The sequence below is a fragment of the Tamandua tetradactyla genome, chromosome 1 (genome assembly GCF_023851605.1).
Source record: "Tamandua tetradactyla isolate mTamTet1 chromosome 1, mTamTet1.pri, whole genome shotgun sequence".
Classification (NCBI taxonomy): Eukaryota; Metazoa; Chordata; class Mammalia; order Pilosa; family Myrmecophagidae; genus Tamandua; species Tamandua tetradactyla.
The window spans coordinates 130,314,647-130,336,245 of record NC_135327.1 but is presented as its reverse complement, the minus strand read 5'-3'; the positions used below and the strand labels follow the sequence as shown (position 1 = coordinate 130,336,245).

Below are 21,599 nucleotides of genomic sequence, written 5' to 3'. Positions count from 1 at the left end.
TCTTCTCTGACCACAAAGGCATAAAGCTAGAAATCAATAACAGTAGAAATGGAAAATTCAAAAATATGTGGAAATTAAAAAGCATACTCTTAAAAAAAAAACCAATGGATTCAAGAAAAAATTATAAGGGAACAGAGGAAACATCTTGAGATAAATGAAAATGAAAATATAATTTGCCAAAACTTACGGGATGCAGCAAAGGCAATGCTTAGAGGGAATTTTAGAACTCTAAAAGCTTATGTAAAAAAGAAGACAGATTTCAATTCATGGACTTAACCTGAAGACTTGAAGAACTATAAAAAGAATTGCAAACTAAACACAATGTAATCAGAAGGAGGGAAAAACAAAAATTAGAGCTGAGATAATGAAAGAGAGAATAAAAAACAATGGAGTCAACAAAATTCAAAGTTGATTCTTTGAAAAAATCAACAAAACTTTAGCTAGACTGACAAAGAAAAAAAAGAGAACACAAAATCAGAAATGAAAAGTGAATACTATGAACAACTGTGTGCCAACAAATTGGATAGCTTAGAAGAAATGGACAAATTCCTGGAAACATACAAACTACCTGCACTGACTCAAGAAGAAACAGAAAATCTCAGGAAACCAATGACTGTAAAACAGATTGAATCAATAACCAAAACCCCCCGGTCACAGGAGAATTTTACCAAGCATTATAAAAAAGAATTAGCAGTTAACCCTACTCAAACTGTTCGAAAAAAATTGAAGAGGAGGTAACACTCATTACTTCATTTTATGAGGCAAACATCACCCTCATACCAAAGTAAGATAAAGAAATTTACTGACCAACATTCCTCCTAAATATAGATGTAAAACTCATCAAGTAAATACCAACAAACAAAATCCAACAGCATATTAAAAGAATTACGTACTGTGATGACATAGAATTTATCCTAGGTATTCAGTGGTGGTTCAACATAAGAAAGCCAGGTAATGTAATACACCACATTAACTGAATGAAGGAAAAAAAAAAAAAAACATGATCATCACAGTTGGCATGAAAAAACATTTGACAAAATCCAATACCCTTTCTCGATAAAAACCTTTAGAAAGCTAGGAATAGAAGAAATTTCCTCAACATGATAAAGGAAATATATGAAAAACCCACAGCTGACATTTTACTTAATGGTGAAAGACTGAGAGGTTTGCCCCTAACATCAGGAATAATACAAGGATGACCACTGTTTCCACTGTTATTCAACACTGTACCTGAAATTCTTGCCAGAACAATTAGGCAAGAAAAAGAAATAAAAGACAACCAGATTGTGGGTGGTGCAATGGTGGCTCAGTGCCAGAATTCTTGCCTGCCAGGCGGAGACCCACATTTGATTCCCAGAGCCTGCCCATGCCAAAAAAAAAAAAAAAAAAAAAGACATCAAGACTGGAAAGAAGCAAAATGTTACCTATTTGCAGATGATGAAACTGTATACAGAAAATCCTGAAAAATACCACACCAGAACACTCCTAGAGCTTAAAACTGAATTCAGCAAATGGTGGGGTATAAGAACAATATCCCAAAAATCAGTAGTGTTTCTGTACACTAGTAATTTACAATAAGAGGAATAAAAATAACTTCTATTTACAATAGCAACTAAAAAAATTGAATATCTAGGAATAAATCTAACCAAGGATGCAAAGAACTTATACACAGTAAACACTTCTAAGAGGAATCAAAGAAAACCCAAATAATAGTATGGGCATTCTGTGTTCATGGATTGGAAGATTAAATTTGGTTAAGATGTTATTTCTACCCAAGGCAATGAACAGATTCAACACAATCCCTATCAAATTTCCCACAGCCTTCTTTGCAGAAATGGACAAGCTAGTCATCAAATATACCTGAAAGGGCAAGGGACCCTGAATAGCCAAACCCATCTTGAAACAGAACAAAGTTGGAGGACTCACATTTCCCAGTCTTAAAACTTATCACAAAGCCACAGTAATCAAAACAGCATGGTACTGGTACAAGGAGAGACATATAGAGTAATGGAATCAAATTGAGAGTTCAGAAATTAACCCTCACTTCTATACACAATTGATTTTTAACAAGGATACCAATTCCCCTCAATAGGAAAAGAATAGTCTCTTTACCAACTGGATGTCCATGTGTAAAAGAATGAAAGTGGACCCCTACCTCATACCATATACAACAATCAACTCAAAATGGTCAAAGACCCAAATATAAGAGCTAGAATTTTAAAACTCCTAGAAGAAAATGTAGGGAAGCATCCTTGGGATCTTGTGTTAGGTAATGGTTTCTTAAACTTTACACCCAAGGCACAAGCAAAAACAACAGAAATAAATGGTACTTCATCAAAATTAAAACTTCTTTGCACCAAAGGGCTTTATCATGAAAGTGAAAGGACAACCTAAAGAATGGAAGAAAATATTTGGATGCTATATTTCTGACAAGTGCTTAACATCCAGAATATATAAAGAAATCTTACAATGCAACAACAAAAAGACAAGTTTAAAAATGGCAAGAAACTTGAATAGATATTTCTCCAAAGATGGTACACATAGACCAGAAAAGCACATGAAAATATGTTCAACATCATTAGTCATTAGGGAAATGTAAATGAAAACCAGAATAAGTAATCACTTCACATCCACTAGAATGGCTACTATTTTGAAAAAGAAAAAGGAAAATAACAAGCATTGGAGAGGATGTAGAAAAACAGTAACTCTCATTCATTGCTGGTGAGAATGTAAAATAGTGCAGCTGCTGTAGAACACAATTTGGTAGCTCCTTAAAAAGAAAAGTATAGAATTAACACATGACCCAGAAATTCCACTTGTTGGTATATCTAAAAATAGAATTGAAAGCAGGGACTCAAACAGATATTTGCATACCAATGTACATAGCAATATTACTCACAATTGCCAAAAGATGCAAGCAACCCAAGTATCCATCAACCAATGAATGGATAAATAAAATACTGGTATATACACACTGAGGAATATTACTCAGCCATAAAAATGAATGAAGTCCAGATAACAGGACAATATGGAGGAACATTGATGATATCATGTTGAGTGAAATAAGCCAGATACAAAGTAAAAATATTGTGTGATCTCACTGGTATGAATAATTAGAATAAGCAAACTTATAGAGTCAAAATCTAGAGTACTAGGTGGTGCAATGGAGGCTCAGTGGCAGAATTATTGCCTGCCATGCCAGAGACTCGGGTTCATTTCCTGGAGCCTGCCCATGCAAAAAAAAAAAAAAAAAATCTAGTATACAGGTTGCCAGGGGATGGGATAGGGATGGGGAATAGGAAATTAATTCTTAAAGTGTACAGAATTTTTTTTTCATCAGGAAGCATTTTAGTAATGGCTGGTAGTGATAGTAGCACAACATTGCGAACATAATAGTATTAAAGTATATATCTGTACATGGTGAAAAGGGAGAATGTTAGGTTGTATACATGGTAACAGAATAAAATTTTTTTAAAAACATAGGACTGTACAATACAGTGAATTCTAATGCAAATAATGGACTATAATAGTTAATAGTAAATTATAAAGTGTGCTATCCTCAATTGGAACAAATGTACCACATCAATGCAAGGTGTTAATAAGAAGGTGGTATATGGGAACCTTTATTTTTGCATGGTTTTCCTGTAAACCCACAACTTCTCTAATGAAAACAAAAGACTGCATGAGGTGTCACCATACACCTATTATAACATCTAAAATAAAGGAATAGTAATAATCAAAACTAACCAACAAATAAAAAACAAGTTAAAAGCTAAGAATTGTTTCCAGGAAAACTAAGTGATAGAAAATGAATGAATATACACATCCATATTAAACTCAATGCTGTGACTCTGTTGTCACCATTGTCATTAACAAGGACATGATTCTTTTGGAAGTTTTTTCTTTTCTGAGAACTGTTATGAAATTGAAGCTCTCAGCTCCCCAGCCCTCCCTAATGCTTTTACTGAGGTTATCTATTTGAACTATGAAAATATATTAAACATTCTTAAATCACTGAAGTTCACATCTGACTCATACTACAAAAGAGTTATCCCTGGCCATAGAAAGCAAAGCTAATTAATGTATGGAACAGTAATTTAACAATCTATAGGAAAATTGCAGTGATCTTTTACTTTTGCACATTGCATGTTAACTAGTTCACAGATGACCAACACGAATTTAAACCTACAAGTGACTTCTTTCAGCAATGCTTATACTCATAAACTCTCTCTCTAAGAGATAGGACATTAGTTGTGGTGTGTTGTAGGATGCAAACTAATGTTGAGCAGAACATATTTAAAAAGTTGACCTAATGCAGCATTAAATCACTTAGCATTTTCCAAAGCCAAATTAAAATGACTTTTTAACTTAATTTTAACTATGTCTCAGACTATCCGTGCCATTTCCTATGTAGCCCACATGACTAACTGAGTTTTCTGTCCCACTTGTGTTTTCCAGCCTCTGCAAGCACTTATGTGCCAACGGTGTGCAACGGGCGGGAAGTCCTCGACTCCACCACCTCATCTCTGTGATTGTGAATTGAAGTTCAGTTCTCGTGTTTTTAGACTGTTAGAAGAAAAAAAGTGCTCATGTGCAGCTCCAGAATATGGAAACAGAGCAAAAGAACAACCTTAGTACCTTTTTTTAGAAATAGTACAATAAATTATTTTTGAGGACTGTACAGTAGTGATGTGATAGAACTTTTTAGACTGATTTTAGTGCCCCTATTGTTAATAATTCCAAGAACATGGAAATAACCAGTGTTTACACAGCTGAGCAGTGTTGACAGGGTCTGACCGGGTCAGTCTACTAAAAACATGGTGGCAATATTAGGTAGCTTTTTTTCCTATGAAGTTTTTTGTAGGTCCCTGTTGTAACTAATTTAGGATGAGTTTCTATGTTGTATATTAAAGTTACATTATGTGTAACACGTTGTTTTTCTCAGCACAAAATAAAAAGCACCTGTATTAATGTAAAGATACTGAAAATGAAATCACCAAGGTTTTGCATGCCGGATAATGGTTTGTTCTTTATAAATCCTAAAGGTAATTTGAATATGTTGACCTCAAATCACTTCCACATTTCTTCTTTTAATGTTGGAAGATTCTCTTTTTCTCTTCTTATCTATACATAGTGTGAACGCAAGTTGTTACCCTGCCGGAGTGTTGCGAGCAGATTTAGACTTCTTTGCAGGTCACAATGATCAGAGATTGGCTGACAACACCATAAGTATCAAAGCATCTCCATGGCCAAATGACATTGCAGATTACTGGTTGCTCTACTCTATGTCTGGATAATAGCCCAAAATTTGCTAAGGAGGATTCTAAGTCAAGAAGGATAGGGTACCTCTATCCTGAGTGCAGAGATTGTGGCCTGTCAGGGAAGTTTTGATGGCTCTCATTTCCAAAAACAACTTTAATTACTTTAAGAACACTGGGAAAGTTTCTTGCCATTCCATTGGAATCACTCTCACCATTAATAGTTAAATGAGGCGATAAAAATGCAGGATATTTTATTACCCAGTGCTTTTCAAAGTCCCAGTAACAATGGCCAGGCAAACACACAAGCTTATCACTAAATTTGAAGTTTTTACTATCCTAAATAAAGGAGTGACTAGGGAAAGCATGGACAAGTAAAACTGTGGCTTATTTTTTTTTTACCAGTACTATTCTATTTCACCCTGTAAACTCATTAGTCACAAAATATTTGTTAACATAATAAAATTTACTGAGTACCTACACCTGTCAGATCCTGTGCCAGGTACTTTGGATAGAGGGTGTATCAGTTTCTACACCTAGATTTTACACTGGGTAGCTTAAAACAGAAATGTATTCTCTCACTGTTCTTGATACCAGCTCCAAAATCAAGCTGTTGGTGGGGCCACACTCCTTCCAGAGGCTCCAGGGTGGAATCCGTTCCATGCCTGCTCTAGCTTTTGGTCACTACCAGCTTCCTTGGCTTGTTGCGCATTACTACAAACTCCATCTTCTCATTGCCTTCTCTTCTGTGTCTGTCTCCTCCGTTTGTCTCCTAAGGGCACTTGTCACTGGATTTCGGGTCCACCCTGATAATCCAAGATGATCTTCTCATATCAAATTCCTTAACTTAATTATATCTGCAAAGACTCCTTTTCCAAATAAAGTAACATGCACGGTTGAATGTGACTAGCATTCAACCCACAACAGAAAGAAAGGTAAAAAAAAAACTAAGATGCAGACCCTTTCTTTAAGAAGCATAAAGACCAGAAAAGACTCCAATGAAGGAACTGTGACTGAGGAAGAGAATTAAGAGGAAGGAAGGATAGAATCAAAGTTATGGAGAAACCTGCAGGCTTCTTCTTAACCACTGCCTGGATAATCAAGACATATTAATGTATTTTTAAAACAGCCAAATATAAAGAACATTTACACAAAAGCCAACAGGGCTAGCCTTGAGAAATGAAATAAGCAGGGGTTAGAAATTCTTCTCTTCTTTCTGGATACATTTGAGTCAACAACCTAATCATTCACTCCTAATCCACCTGATGCTCAAAAACAACAATGCTCACCAGTTCCCCAATTTTAATATTCAAATAAGAACTTGAAATTTGGTACTGTAGATTAGGTAATAGATTCAACAATACTAGAAAAGCCAAAGGAACTCTGCTGTAAATGAAACTGGCAGAATGCTAGCTAAGTGTGTTCGGAATGAGCATCTCAAGATAAAGGCTGAGACAGGGTTGATGAGAGAGAAAATAAACTCAAACCACTGATGATATGTGACAACACGAGAAAAACAGTATCAGATGAGTTGCTTCAAAAACACAGCTGATGCCTCAAACAATCAAATTAATCATGGATCTTTTTAAAATGACAATTAGGTTTGTGTATGAATCTTGAGAAAATTGTGTTTTTGAGAACTGAGCTTTGATCAATAGCTACTGTATTTCATGCCCTGCTAGTACACCAAAAATGCGTAAACTGGTAGCTCTTGTCATTTTCTCCTTCCTTGCCACAAGCCTTGTATCTGATTTTAAAGTGTGGCCTCTAAAATGTGATTTCTAGAAATAGTTTTTAGAAATCATTCAGAGTATGTATGGAAAATGACAACCATTAAATCTTTTTTACATAAGCTATTTCAAACAGATAGGTTTTTGGTTGATTCTTTTTTTGAACTTCAGTAACATTTCATCTTTTAGAATATAAACCCAATTGAGTCTATCCATATTCTCAAAAACTTCTGAACCTAAAGAATTCTACTGGAATAACAAATCACACTCAACCAGGAAACATCAGAGCCTAACGAGTTATCACTGGTGTTCTGGCTGTTTACAGCATCTGAAGCCTTTTGTGTTCTATCTAGTTTAAATATTACTAGATTCTCTTACCCATCCAGGTTTTTTTATGGTAAAATAAAATGGTCTCCATTTTCAAGCTGTGGGACAGACTGGCTGGCAGACTGACCAAAGGGCAGATTAAAAGAGTGGCTGAAAACGCAGGCAATTAGGCCAGTCTTCAACTCCATACTTTCTCTCAGATAGCCCCTGACATATTTGTCTACCATGATCGCTTTGGCCCCAGAGTTCTTTGGCAAAAGGAAGCCAAGAAGTATGGTTCCAGGAAGATGGCGCCCCCATGCATATATAACCTCTGCAGCTTGGATAGCAAAATCTCAGCCCATGAATAAGACAATTAGCACTCCTACTATGCGACAGAAAGCTTAGATTACATCATTCCACTAGTTTATTTCTTTTATATAAAACCAAACCAATGGCAATCTGAAATCAGTCATCTGAGTTAAAGGAAGTGTTGGCCTCCCCTCACTCAAAGTTGCCAATATTCACAAGCTATTTTAGACACTCTTCCTCCATGAGTTATTAATTAGATGGGGAAATTAAAAGGTTTATATGTTCTTTAAGGAAACTGGAGATCTGTTTCTTAAAATAACAGTCATAAAAAGAACTCTGTCTTTTCCAACTCAGTAAATCTTTAAATGTATGAGGATTGAGGTGTGCCCTGCCTGAATGCATGCAAATGGACCAGGGGGATGCTCTTCAGCATCTAGGCTCAGGACTCTCGGCTAAAGGTATTTTTATGCAGCAATATTCCATACTTCCTTATGGTTACTTTAATTGGGTCTGTATGCAAGATTGAATGTTAGCCCCAAATCCAGTTATCTTAGCAATAAATTTATATAAACCTGGGATAATATTCATGGTTACTATAAAATAGATGTGGGGGTACTTTAGGTCTTCCAAAGATCTACCCTACATATCTTTAGTGTGAAAAGATAAATCTGAGGAATACACTGACTTTAAACTTGGCAAATGGAATCATCTGCCCACCCCAGGAAATTTATTTTCATGATGAAGAGAGACATGATTTGCACGTTAGCTTATCACTGGGAATGATCATGAATTATAGGCAGTAGCTTTTATCAATAGAAGCCAAACACCAGTCCACTAGATTGGCCTTGAAGAAGCCCCGTCAATCATGATCTATAATCTGGGGGCCTGGATGGTCTTGTTGTTAAATGACTGGACCCAAGCAATTCTTCCACATAATTAATTTAAACTACCTTCCGTTCTTGGGGAGAAAATAATGACAAAAGTCTACACAAAAATACTACGAAATATTTTTAATCCTAGAAAGGACCTTATTACTAGGAACAAAAGGAGGGAAAAGTCAACAATGACAAAAATTCAGTCTTTTTAATCAAGCGAACATATCAAATTGTTCAACATTGTTAAATGGCATGATATAATTTTTCCATAGAAGATATGTCCTCATCCAGTGGAAAACTGATTTAAATATGCTTTGACAAAGTGCTAGGATGTGTTATAGGCAACAGTTGACTTAATGAAGTATTTAAGGCTTCAAAACTGGGCCTTTTAGGAAAAGCAACAAATAGCCTCTTCTATCACTTAGGGGGAGAAAGGAATAACAAACGTCAATTTAAAGTCACAGAAACATGATTAATACGTTTATGCCTTTCAACATTCTGCTGAGCTTTGTAAAGGCCAGACATAAAACTAAAGTGAATTGTATAGCCAAACTTGGTCTGAATATTTTTGCCATAATATTCTTTCTCTTGTACTTCTTCAACGCTTTGGAATAAAAATGATAAACCACTGGACTCCAAAGACAAAAGACAGCTCCTTTCCAAAGCTGACAAAATCTACTTAATGTCTAAAATTAGAAGTAGAATAAGTCCTTCAATATCAACTACACTTTCAGAGTTCATTAACATTTAAGGCATTTTTGACATGTCAGAGATTTTAGTCCAGTGACAGGAGATGAAAGAAGCTACCTAGGAGCAAATCCTAATTATTTCTATGGCTTGGAACATATATGTTGAGCTCAGCCAAAGATGAAGAGAGAGGTGACAGGTGACTATGCAGAAGCTCCCTGACTGTCCAGTCTTGCAAAACTTTACCCTCTGAAGGGTACATTTCAAGTGCATTTTCCTTCACTTGTTTAAATTTTTTTATCAAGATAAGGAAAAGTTCATCAATGCTCTAATAGCAGGATAGAAATCAACAAAGCCAAAATATTTCCTTCTTCATAAAAAGACTCAAGAAATTATACTCCAAATATATTTATGCTCAGTGACACCCTCCCTGAATCTCACAGCAAACAAAAAAATAACAGCAACCTTAACTTGTATTCACATATGCAAGTATAGAGATGTACACAAAACAAAGACACTTGTTAACATTCATTCAATAACAGAATGGCCACGTATTTCACCCACCAGCCAAATAAACACAATTATTTATTTTTTTCCCTTTTCCATGAAAATAAAGACATCACCAGGTGAATGAAAAATTACAAGCCATATTTCATTGAAGTGCTTGGGGCAAAATATTCAACAAAATCTGCCCATACACCCTGTTTCTGTCAGCCAATCCCCAATACTTTCCAAAATCTGGATTAAGAGCTATAAAGATTACTCTTTATTAGAAACAAACCACTGCGCCTTGGTTCATTGATGGTCAGGAAACTACCCTCTTTCCGCTTCCCAGAACAACACTTTTTACACAACATTGGTCAGATCCAACTTCACTCAAATTTCTTTCAACAAAAAATATCTAAGTTGGCTAAAACTAATAACCCATAGGAAATATCACAATTATCTGATTTCACTTTCGAGTAAGAACAGCAATCCTTATTTCTTAACTGCTTATGGTACAAACACATTCTGATTATAAATACAATTATATGCAGTTTTCAAAAATTGAAATTCCACCTTATTGGCTTAAAAAGATTTCCAAGGTAGTCATAATCCTCAAAATCATGTAGCAGAAAAATAAGCATATAAACTTTGAGAATGATCCTTGAAGTGAGACAAAGGTTCCACTGTAATTTTCTATAGACCAAATTTATACCAATATCTTTTTACAATTATCTGTATTTAGAGATAAACCATCCTTCTGTCTTCCTCATAATTTTTGTGTTTGATAAACAAGACATTCCACTTTTAAAAAATTATATTTCAAGCACTACAGAAAATGTTTTAAACCATCTGACTTCTAAGATATTGCCCATTGTTTACATTAATGGAAAGTCAAGGTTTTTCCTTGCCTATTTGTTTCTTAATTCCTTCAAAATTTCCAGTCAAGCCCTTCTTACCAGTTCCAGCAAGGATAGAATTCCAAACATGATTATAAGTTTAGATAACCCAAGCACATGCTGGTTCTTCTTAAAAAATTATTGATAATTTAGGCTTCTGAAATCAAGAGAAGATTTCCTATGGAAAAATGAAAAATTTATTGCCTTTCATTGGTCACCATTTTTAATAGAAAAAGATGTTTTAAGATCTGTCAGGAAAATAAATAATGGGGAAAATAAAAATACTTTAAGATTTTTTCAAATATTTCATAAAGAATAAAGAAAGACATAAACGGAATCACAATGTATATATGCTTACATTAGCCCTCCAAAGCACACTTTTTATGTAGAAGTTATAAAGAATAAAAGTTACCCATTAATTATATGGCATGCATCAGCAGTGCACTGGTGGGTTTAAACTTGGTTTTCAATTATGTGTATATACAGATAAATCTCTTCCTGAGTTGGGCTTCATCTTCAGTGGAGACCCAGACCATTTGCTTTCCTTTTTTGGCAAGGTACTTGACCACGTGATAAGGCAATCAGACATTTCAACTTCCTTTCCTTTTCAGCAGCTTGGCTCTTCTCTCAGGGATCATTAATGTGGCAGGTGCCAGCTCTAGTATATAGTCCTGTGAAACTAGAGAGGAGGTTTCTTTGTTCCTTAGTCTGAAGGCTACAGGACTGTCTCTTTATATATTTGGGGGTCTTGAGGATTTCAGTTGAACAGATTCAAAATGGTCTTCTTTCTCCTATAAGGAAAAAAAAAACTAACTCACTAAAATTCCATAAGATTTTAGGTTCTTACCGGCCCAGAAGGGAAGTCCACAAATTATTTTAATCTGTTTATCCATCACTTGTATTTAGGATTTTACATTTGGATGAAGGTGGCAAATATAAAACAGAAAGGATATCTATGATGAAGGGTACTTTTGATGACCAAGAGATAGACAAATCCAAAATAGAAGCAAACATTTTATTGCAATAGATACCAAAAAATGCAGCCGTGATTCTTACAAAGAAACTCCTCTGACAGTTCATAAAGTTACACATGACTTGGGTGCTCGCGCAGGTTTGAAAGGATGTATGTCCCATAGAAAAACCATGTTTTAATCTAAATCCCATTTCATAAAGGCACAATAATCCCTATTCAATACTGAATGTTTGAAACTGTAATCAGATCATCTCCCTGGAAATGTGATTTAATCAAGAGTGGTTGTTAAACTGGATTAGGTGACAACATGTCTCCACCCATTTGGGTGGGCCTTGAAAAGTTTCTGAAGTCCTATAATAGAGAAAACATTTTGGAGAAAGTGAGGGATTCAGAGAGAGCAGGGCAGAACAACATAGCCATGAGAAGCAGAGTTCACCAGCTAGAGACCTTTGGAGATGAAGAAGGAAGATGCCTCATGAAACAGGAAGCCAGGAGAAAAAACTAGCAGATGACACCATGCTCACCATGAGCCCTTCCAGCCGAAACCATGACTGTATTCGCCATGTGCCTTCTCACTTGAGAGAGAAACCCTGAACTTCATTGGCCTTCTTGAACCAAGGTATCTTTCCCTGGATGGATGCCTTTGATTGGACATTTCTATAGACTTGTTTTAATTGGGACATTTTCTTGGTCTTAGAACTGTAAACTAGCAACTTATTAAATTCCCCTTTTTAAAAGCCATTCTGTTTCTGGTATATTGCATTCCAGCAGCTAGCAAACTAGAACAGTGTTGAAATATGTGACCTTGCCATATTAATTGAGGACATAACAGAATGGACAGAAATGAAATATTCTAAAGATAACATATTCTAGATAATAAGAAAAATAACAGCAGAAATAAATAAGATTACAAATAAGATATACTACCATTTGAGTTCACTGATATGTTTTAGGAAAATATTTTCAGTACATGCCTAATAAAAATATTAGCTAAGTCATCTCAGATAACCAAAAATTTAAACAAGATATTGCTAGGGTTTCTTAGATAATTTGTTTAAAATGTAGACTAAATGAATTCTTCTTTAATGTGGGGAAAGAGAAATAGGTGGGATTTTAATTGTGAGAGTTAGAAAAAGCTTTTCAAAGCTATTGGAAAAGGAGGGGTGGTGTTCTTGAAAATAATAAATATGAAGAGAACTAGAACCGTAACTCTTAAAAAAAAAAAAATGGAAAGGGAAGCAGACAACTCACAGGTTGTATGGATGCAGTCTGAAGTAGAGGAGTTGAAACAAAAAAATAAAAGGAAGCTGACACTGAATAGCTGTCAGAAAGAATAAACTTGATTTTGTGTTTTCTCTCATTTGAGTGGAGAAGTCTAGGACATTAGATTTTGCTTTAGGGCTATAAGGGCCGGATTATAGAAAAATATCACAGTGTGAACACAAACATATCACTCTTCCCTGCTCAGGCTAAGATGACAAGCCCTGGGAGAGCAAAGAGCAGATCCCCTCAGCTCTCTGGCTGACTGGCTCTGTAAGAACTTGCCTGCACACGGCTATGTGATTATACTGGGAACCACCGATTTTTTTTTTACTTAGGTTGGATTATATGACGTGTGAATAAAGCTATTAAAAAATGAACAGAGGGATACAAGTGCTGGAGAAAATGTGGAGAAAGACATGTACTGTTCGTAGGTAAGCAGAGTGGCTTAGACTCTAGTGGGCAATGTGGTGGCTCCATAGTAGGCTAGGGGTGGGGTTGCCATATGATCCTGCAACCCCATTACTAGGTGTAGACTTGAAAATACTGAGAGTGGGGACACAAATGGATGTTTGCACACTGGTGTTTATGGTGGCAGTGTTCATGATTTGCAATGACTGGAGGTGACCTAAGGATACACGACTGAGGAATGGAAGGGGGAAGTATGATACAAACAATGTACTACTACTGAGCCACTGCAAGAAGGAATGAAGTTGTGATGCAAGCAACTAGGTAAATGAAACTTGAGGACAGTATGTTGAAACAAATAAGTCAGAAATGAAAAGACAAATATTAACATGCCTTACTCGTATGGACTAACTATAATATACAAACTCAGATAATTGAAGTTGAGCGAGAGAATGGGTCATCAGTTTGGGTCCTATTATAAAGGTTCTTAGATTGTAAGCTCTTACAGCAGTCACATCTATTCAGGAGTTATAACTGCTATTTCTAAATTCTGAGATACTGAGCTATTTGTGTATATCCTGGTTGTTCCCTGGAACTTTGGGTATTTGTGTGACACCTGAGACTTAGTTCCCAAGGCCCCAGTTCCCATAGAGTGATGTGAAGAGAGCCAGATGACATTTACACATAAACAGGATTGATCTAGGGCCAAGAGAAGCCAACTACATTACAACTGCAAAATGTATTAGCAGTCGTACAGGCTTTGCCTTGATCTTCAAGGAGGAACTAGAGGACAATTATATTGTCCATAACATATACAGACAGTGAATTGATGGTGACCAATACCATTGATCGCTTCAGCTAAAGTCAGAGAAAAAGTTCACATCACCTTCTCTAATTGGATGCCTCCCATGAGTCAAGTATTCCTTTAGGGACTTCCTCAGGGTAACCAATGATAGCCTTATTTAGAAAGATCCTTGCAGTTATCTAAGAGCTATATGATCTATTGAGGATTTTTCCATGAACAGTTGAAGGGCTCCTTTGCTCCTGAGATACAAGCCATGATGCTTTTTAGGAGGAAGGCAAGTTAACACCTGACTTCCACACAAAAGTACTGTCATGGAAATATATATGGTGTCTCTGGGAAGAACTTACTATTTATAATTATTGTGCCCCGCCCCACATGGGACCTATGATAGGCAGCATGGGGAAAGTTAGTCCAACTTGTCCTGTTTGTCCACACCATGAAGTGGGTAGTACCTCTTCACCCCATCGAATGATAGAATGATGGCTATGAGAATAGAGATGTTGATAAGTGTTATTCTGGAGCAGAAGCTGGGGCCTTTCCCTGATTTGTCCAATAGATTTCTTGGCAAATTTATGGGGAATGGCAATCAACTTACGGTTATAGCCATCTGGTGGTTTTGGCAGATCTAGCCTTGAGTTAGATGTATGTTACTTATAACAGTTTCAGAGAGGCACCCAGGGCATTTTCCCACATAAGGAAGGGGACAGGGTGGCTCTAAAAATGATAATCATTAATGTCTCTCTCTTTTTTGACCTCCTAACATCTAAGGCATACCTTTATCAAACTGCTTTTTCTTCTACTACCACCAAATCATCTTGTCCCATTCTAATAGCTATAATTCTACCTTATTTACAACCCTCCCTTACTGGCACACATACCTTTCCCCCAAGAATATTCAGGTGTAAGAAGGACAAGGACATTTTCTTTAGAACTTACAGAAACTCAGAAGATTTTCTGCTTTTATGCACTGTGAGCAATGTACTCAACCAACTGGTCATTATACTTTTGATCTAAGATCATAACAGTCCAGCAAAACAATAATGGTAGCTAAGCTAGAATTAAATTTAAATCTCCCAGGCTCCTCTGATTGGGCTACCACTCAGAGGATGTACTCGGTGAATTGCGAGTTGCTGTTGACTAAAGAAAGATACATCATGCCCAGGAGTAGTCAGGGCAGAATCCCAAATTTATAGATGAGTTTATGCAACCTCCTATTCCTTTCTTCCTGATTATTACCAATGACATGGCCAAGAAGAAAGTATTCCTTTCTGGAGTCATCCTTATTCAATAACCAAACTGCCTTACCAGGATGTGTATATGAGGAGAGGGTAAGGGAGATAGAGTCAGAAATCTTTTTGAGTCAATTTTTGAGGAGGCTGTGCCAATCCTCATTGATACCAGATGCTTGTGGATGGTAAGAAGTGTGGAAAGTCCATCAAATTCTTCTGTTCTCAATCCATTTCTTGGTAGTTTAGGGGAATAAAAAGTGCACCATAGTCAGACTGAAAATGGTCCAGGACACCACAAACATGATGCAGTTTTGTTTCAAGAGCCATAATGGTGTGACTGGAGTTAGCTGATGCGACTGGAACAGCAATATACTAAGTTAAAAGAGTGACAGCAGTGGTTTCCCAAATATCCCAAAGAGGGGGTTGAACATGTGATATAATCAATTTGCCAGGGAGAAACTGGCCAGCTTTTGGCATGAGTCACAAGTCTGGCATTGAAAAAATTGAATGCTTTATTTTGTGCCCAGACTCTGATGGCAGCTGTGTTGTACTGTAGGATGATGGATCCATGCCATATTCATGATAAGCTGTCTGGTACAATCTCTATTAGAGATTGAGTCTATTGGGCTCTTCAGAGAATGGGTCCTTTCTATGGGCATCTATACGAGTGACCAGACAATTTGATTATAGATTTGCTTTCAAAGTTTGTGGCCCAAAAAAGGGGTATCATTAATCTGCCAGTCTGTATTTCCAAGTGGAAGACCAAACATCTAGGCCACTGGCAACCACCCAAGAGTCAGTGAAAATATGACAAGCTTCATGAAGGGAAATAATGGCCAGAGATACAAGGGGAATAGCCTTGAATTCTCCCCACCAAGTGCAGCAGTCTCATCTATTTTCAGTTATGCATTCTAGTGCTGAGAACTAACAGCTGCAGCAGTCCAATGGATACCATTGGGTTTCAGCTTAGCCAAACTATCAGTGAACCAAGCCAGGTATTTGGAAGAACCATGATGAACTGAGAGTTCCACTGAACCAGTGGATTTTTTTGGTGGGGGGAAAGGGGTCGAGGTTCTCTCAAAGGGAAATTTGTCATGTTTTCAGGTGGCACAGAGATGCTGCTCTGACAAAGTCAGACGTATTCTTGAATACACCAGTTATATTTGACAAATGAGGCTTATTGTGCCCTTCCCTTGTTGACCCAACATGCATGGGACTATCAGGTAACAGAATCACAAGGTCTGGATGGGTAAGGCATGAAACCAATTACAAGTTAATAGCTGCTTTACAGAAGGAGTATACCTGGTAGCTTTGTGAAGGTGATGATAAGTCCAATACACCAAAGGGTACACTGGCAGAGAGGCCTCCTCCATTTGCCAGGGTATCGAATTGGCAAAATCATCACAAAGAATTGTGGCTCAAAGTGGTCATTAGGGTTGTGGGGCCCCAAAGGTAGAGTTTGCCACAGCTTCTGGATAACTTCTAACACAGCCTGTTGGTTTGAGCCTAACTCAAAGGATGCTGCTTTGCCAGTTAGTTGATAAAAAGGAGCAAGCAGAATGCCTGAGTGAGGCCTGTCCTGCCTCCAGCAGCAAAGAATGTGATGAGGTGCTGGACCATTTTAACTTGAATGTCAGATAGATTTAGTACTGTAACTCTGCCTACAAACTCACAAGGAACTTTACTTAGTGAGCAGGCCCCTGAAGTTGTAGGGGGTTGGAATTTTATGGGGATATATCATTCATCACTGTTGGCAATGACCACACAGGCAGAGCAGTTGAGACTGAGGCTTCTGACTTGCCACCATCAGGACCTCATTTTATAGTGAATGGTTTCAGCATCAGAAGGTAGAGGCATTTGTGCAAACTCCTGACTCTTTGTATGCTGCAAATGGCAGAGGAGTTAGACATCCCTGGAGTACCCACTACCCTTCTCTACACGAGGCTTTTCTCCATCAAGAGTCTCTCTGGCACTTATGAGATGCAGAGTACAAGCATATAACACCAATTCCTACTATATATTTGTAATCAGATGAAGAAGTAAACACAACATATATCCTGAATTTGCATATAGAACCACACACACAAGGTCACATTGCTTTTCCTTCCCCATTGTAAATGTGGCCTAAACCCCATCAGTGGAATTCGGATGCTTCTGCCCCCCATAAGTTCAGGCAGGATGGTGACTTAGGTACCAGCTTCCAGCAGAGTCATACAAATCTGGGTGTTTCCCCGCCCTAATGTTTTTCAAGTAGACTCAGATGGGTATGTACAACCTTTGGTCTCTCTTGGTGACAGGAAAGCTTTGGTTCCTCCCCAAATGGTCTTTCTCCTTAAAGCAGCTGCAGTCAAAATAGATGGGGAAGGAGAGATCAGGGGTGCAGAGGGAAAGAGAATCTCTATGATAGTAAGCCAGACTTTGCATTTGCTTTTGTTTCTGAGCAGCTTAGCAGCTACCCATGAGCCAACCAACCAAACTTCCAAAATTTTGGTCTACCCAAAGCCCTCTGTTGAACAGTGACGTTCAACTGATATGTATTTCAACTTTAGAAACCCCTTGACACTAAAGCCACAGTCACATTGCCTTCTGGCCAACGGAGCAGGTTTCATGTCCTCTTGCTGATCCAGGCTTGACTCACATATTGGAGCCTTTTTAAAACAATCTTCCTTAATCCAGAGCATTTCTTGCTCCGTTGTCTTGATAGCAACTAAGTTAATGCCTGGTCTTAAAATAAAAGGTAGGAAAAATGTCCAAGGTGTGGCAGATCACGCTAATTTATCTAGATTACTTTTTTTTTTTTTTAATGCATGGGCAGGCACCGGGAATCAAACCCAGTCTCCAGCATGGCAGGTGAGAACTCTGCCTGCTGAGCCACAGTGGCCCACCCTGTCTAGATTACTTTTGATCCAATGAACTTCATCATTTACAAGCATTGTAAACTCAATCTTGGGCAGTATGTGACCACATATTAGTCAATGCCTCACTAAGATTTCCTATGGGAATTAGTCTCAGGGAACTCTACACAGAGTGGGTTGCATTAGAGAAGTGGAACCTTCAACTTGGAGAACTGGAATCTTTATAATAGTCAGTAAGTGTGTCTGCCATTTCCCCCAGAGGGAGATGTTGCCTTTATTATATTGCACAGCCAGCATGACTTCCCTCTGCTACAGACGGAGATGCTAGCTCTATCATCCAAGGCATTTTGTTATCCAAACATCTTTGAGAAAATTATCTGGAACAAAGGGTAGTCAGTGTCTTCCTCACTAGACATGCAGAAACATGAGTCCTGTGGAGAATGTGCTACCAATAGTGATTTTCTCAGCCTCACTTGACTGGTTTGATCCAAGGATTCCCCATTGTAGTGAGGGAAGTGTTCAGGTGTCAGGAAAGACTCTAATGGCAAAGTGACCTCTAAGCTAAAACTTAAAGAAAAACTGAGAATTATTCAAGGGAAGGGAGTAGGTGAAAGCATTATATAAACATTATAGTGTTCCTCTATTGTTTTATTGTGTCCAGAGAATTTAAAGCTCTAAAAGATTCTTGATAAAAATCACAGGAGATGTGATGGAGGAGTTTTTCTCTCTGAGGAGATTTAGTTTAGCACGTTTTATTTTGAGTAGCAGTTTTAGTCTGTATAATAAATCTTTTTCACTTTTTAAAATGGAATTTTGAAATAATATATAAAAGTTGAAAGGATTGTATACGTACTATCCAAGTTTTCTTAGATTTGCTTTATAATATATCTCTTCATCTATCCATCCTTGTATCCACTTACCCATCTACTTGATGATAATGTATTTCCAAGCGAGTTACAATTCCACTTAATGGCACACCTAAACAATTATGGATACATATCATTGATGAGAATGCCAAATTTTGTAGTTTCTTTTGGTAAAAGTTTTACATACAGTAAAATGCATACATTGTAAGTATACCATTTGATGTTTCTGAGAGATGTAGACACCTGGGCAACCTGAAATCTTATCAAGATAGGATATTAACATCACCCCTGAAGTTTCCCTCATGTCCTTTCCTTCCTTCAAATATTTTTTAGAGAAGATATAGATTTACAGAAAACTCACTCAGAAAACACAGTTTCCCCTATTATTAACACTTTAGTGTGTTCCCTTTGTTAACAATTAATGAAACAATATTATTCTAATTGACTATTATCTATAGTCCATAGTTTACACTAAGGTTTAGTTTTAGGTTGTTTGTTTCTATGTTGTTGTTGTTTTTTTTTTATCCTAGTAACATTTTTACAACCTAAAATTTCCCCTTTTAACCACATTCCAATATATAATTCAGTTGTGCTAATTACATTTACAATGTGGTGAATACAATCTTGTTGTAAAATAAAAACAACAAAGAAAAGTATGAATGAATAAGATATTTTATTAACCCCAAACATTTCCATTTTTAGAATTAAAAAATAATACATTATCTTTGTGAAAATTCAGATATTACAAAAATGTATTACTTCCAAGGCTAAAGATTGTCTTGAATTCCTTATTCCCCAAATGCAACTTCTGTTAGTTTGGTGCATATTCTTCCAGGTTTTTGTTATGTATATACTAACAAAAATGTTTATTTAATAGAACTGTGATAATCTACATGTTGTTTTCACATGTAGATGTTTATCATGGACACAGTTTCTCATTACAGTACATATAAGTATCTAAATCTTTAATAGCTGCTGAGTTGTACAGTATTTTACTGCTTTCAAATATGAAAAATACTTATCTAATTCTTTATGGATGGTGTTTAAGGTTGTTTCTGCTTTGTTAACTAGTGAAAACAATGTGACAGTGAATATTCTTGTTATTTACATCATTATGTACTTCTAAGAGTATTTCGATTGGTTATATACCTACTGAGATAGAGATATATTGAATCAAAGGGCTACCAATAAGCCAAGATGACCCCCTCATTTGTAAATGCACAGTAATACCAGGTTAAAATTCGGCTCTCACCTTTGTTGCCAAGGATTTGAGTTTTCCCAGTAGTGACTTTTTATTAGAATATACAACTTCATCTTCATTATCTTCTCCTTCCATGATAGCACAACTGTCTGCAGCTGGAAGTTCACAATCTTTTGAGTTAGCTGTCATTACTAATTTTGAATATTTGTACTCCAGTCTAAAGTGTGGGAAAGAAAGAAAAAGAGAGAGAGGAGGGAGGCGGGAACAGAAGGGGGGACAAAGGGAAGTAGAGGGCAAGGGAAGAAAGAGGCAGTTTATTTCAATATAAATTAATGATTATTTTAGGTGGTCATACTCCAGTTTATTAAATCGCTTTGTAGTACAGTTGCTCCACAAAAAAATTCCCCTCACCAATAGCTACACAACTTTATGTTTATTCATTTAGCCACCATCTATACCCAAATCTTTTCCAGTAATTCAGAGTCAATGCAATACCATTAAGTCTATATCTTATTTTGCCTTGACTGAACTGTTCATTTATGAAAAACTTTTGGAAAACAAAGAAAAACCCTGAGATCTGAATGCATTTTCTTAATTTATGGATATTTGAAAACTAATTCACTATAAGGTTTTAAAAGTTTTGTTCATAAAGATAAGAATGCTAAACAGGCAAGTAACTTGATCTTTCCTGTCTCTCTAGTATTCTTTCTTATCTTAGATTTTAATTAGAGAAGTTACACGTTTATAGAAAAATCATGCAGAAAATACAGCGTTCCTATATACCCCTCCCACTATTAACACCTTTGCATTAATGTGGTCCATTTAAATCATAGACTATAATTAAACGCACAAATATAATATTCTTTCAACAACTGTAACAAATGTACCACACTAATGCAGAGTCTCTTACCACCCCAGACATTACAATTGTCCCCTCAATATTATAATATAAAATTTTACAGTCCCATTGACATGTAAATCATTTTAAAAGATTCACATCATGCAAAAGATAAATACACATTCAGGGATTAGACTCAATATTCAACTCCAGATTCTTGGATACCTGGGGTAAAGAAATATAATATATATACTTAGTCTGTGTCTTTGAAAAAATCTGCTCACAGAAATTGAAAAATAAAAAGTGGAGTAAAAAGACAATGATGATAAAACAAAAGAAAGGAAGAAAATCTGTCGGCTAGTCTCAGTTGTGCTACCATCTACTTGAGCAACCATGTTTCTTAGGTTGTTTAATAAAAGGATCTAATTCGATGATCTCTAATGTTCTGAGATCTGTTATCAGAATAGCAGCTGGTTCCTCTGCTTGCTTTCATACAGGCTTTTCCTATCATTTCTTCACCAGGACAAAGTTCTCATATCTATGAGAGAATCTTTTAGATATAATGATTAAGTCTAAAATTTTCATGATATACCAGTACTTACAGGTCATATAGA

General features: G+C 36.6%; 2 protein-coding genes across 3 annotated transcripts in view; one reads left to right on the top strand and one right to left on the bottom strand.

Annotated features, from left to right (window-relative positions):
* GRM3 (glutamate metabotropic receptor 3) overlaps nt 1-5,009 on the top strand; it is a 131,581-nt gene extending 126,572 nt beyond the window's left edge. For both annotated transcript variants that reach the window (XM_077150818.1, XM_077150902.1), the window contains one exon: nt 4,459-5,009. In XM_077150818.1, the coding sequence (XP_077006933.1) occupies nt 4,459-4,543 (85 nt within the window). In that variant the 3' untranslated portion in view covers nt 4,544-5,009. The remainder of the gene's footprint in view (nt 1-4,458) is intronic.
* Nucleotides 5,010-8,161: 3,152 nt separating this feature from the next.
* ELAPOR2 (endosome-lysosome associated apoptosis and autophagy regulator family member 2) overlaps nt 8,162-21,599 on the bottom strand; it is a 217,837-nt gene continuing 204,399 nt past the window's right edge. Inside the window, exons 21-22 of the mRNA XM_077150709.1 lie at nt 20,199-20,364; nt 8,162-11,341 (exon numbers count right to left, since the gene is read on the bottom strand). Coding sequence (XP_077006824.1) covers nt 11,282-11,341; nt 20,199-20,364 — 226 coding nt within the window. The 3' untranslated portion in view covers nt 8,162-11,281. The remainder of the gene's footprint in view (nt 11,342-20,198; nt 20,365-21,599) is intronic.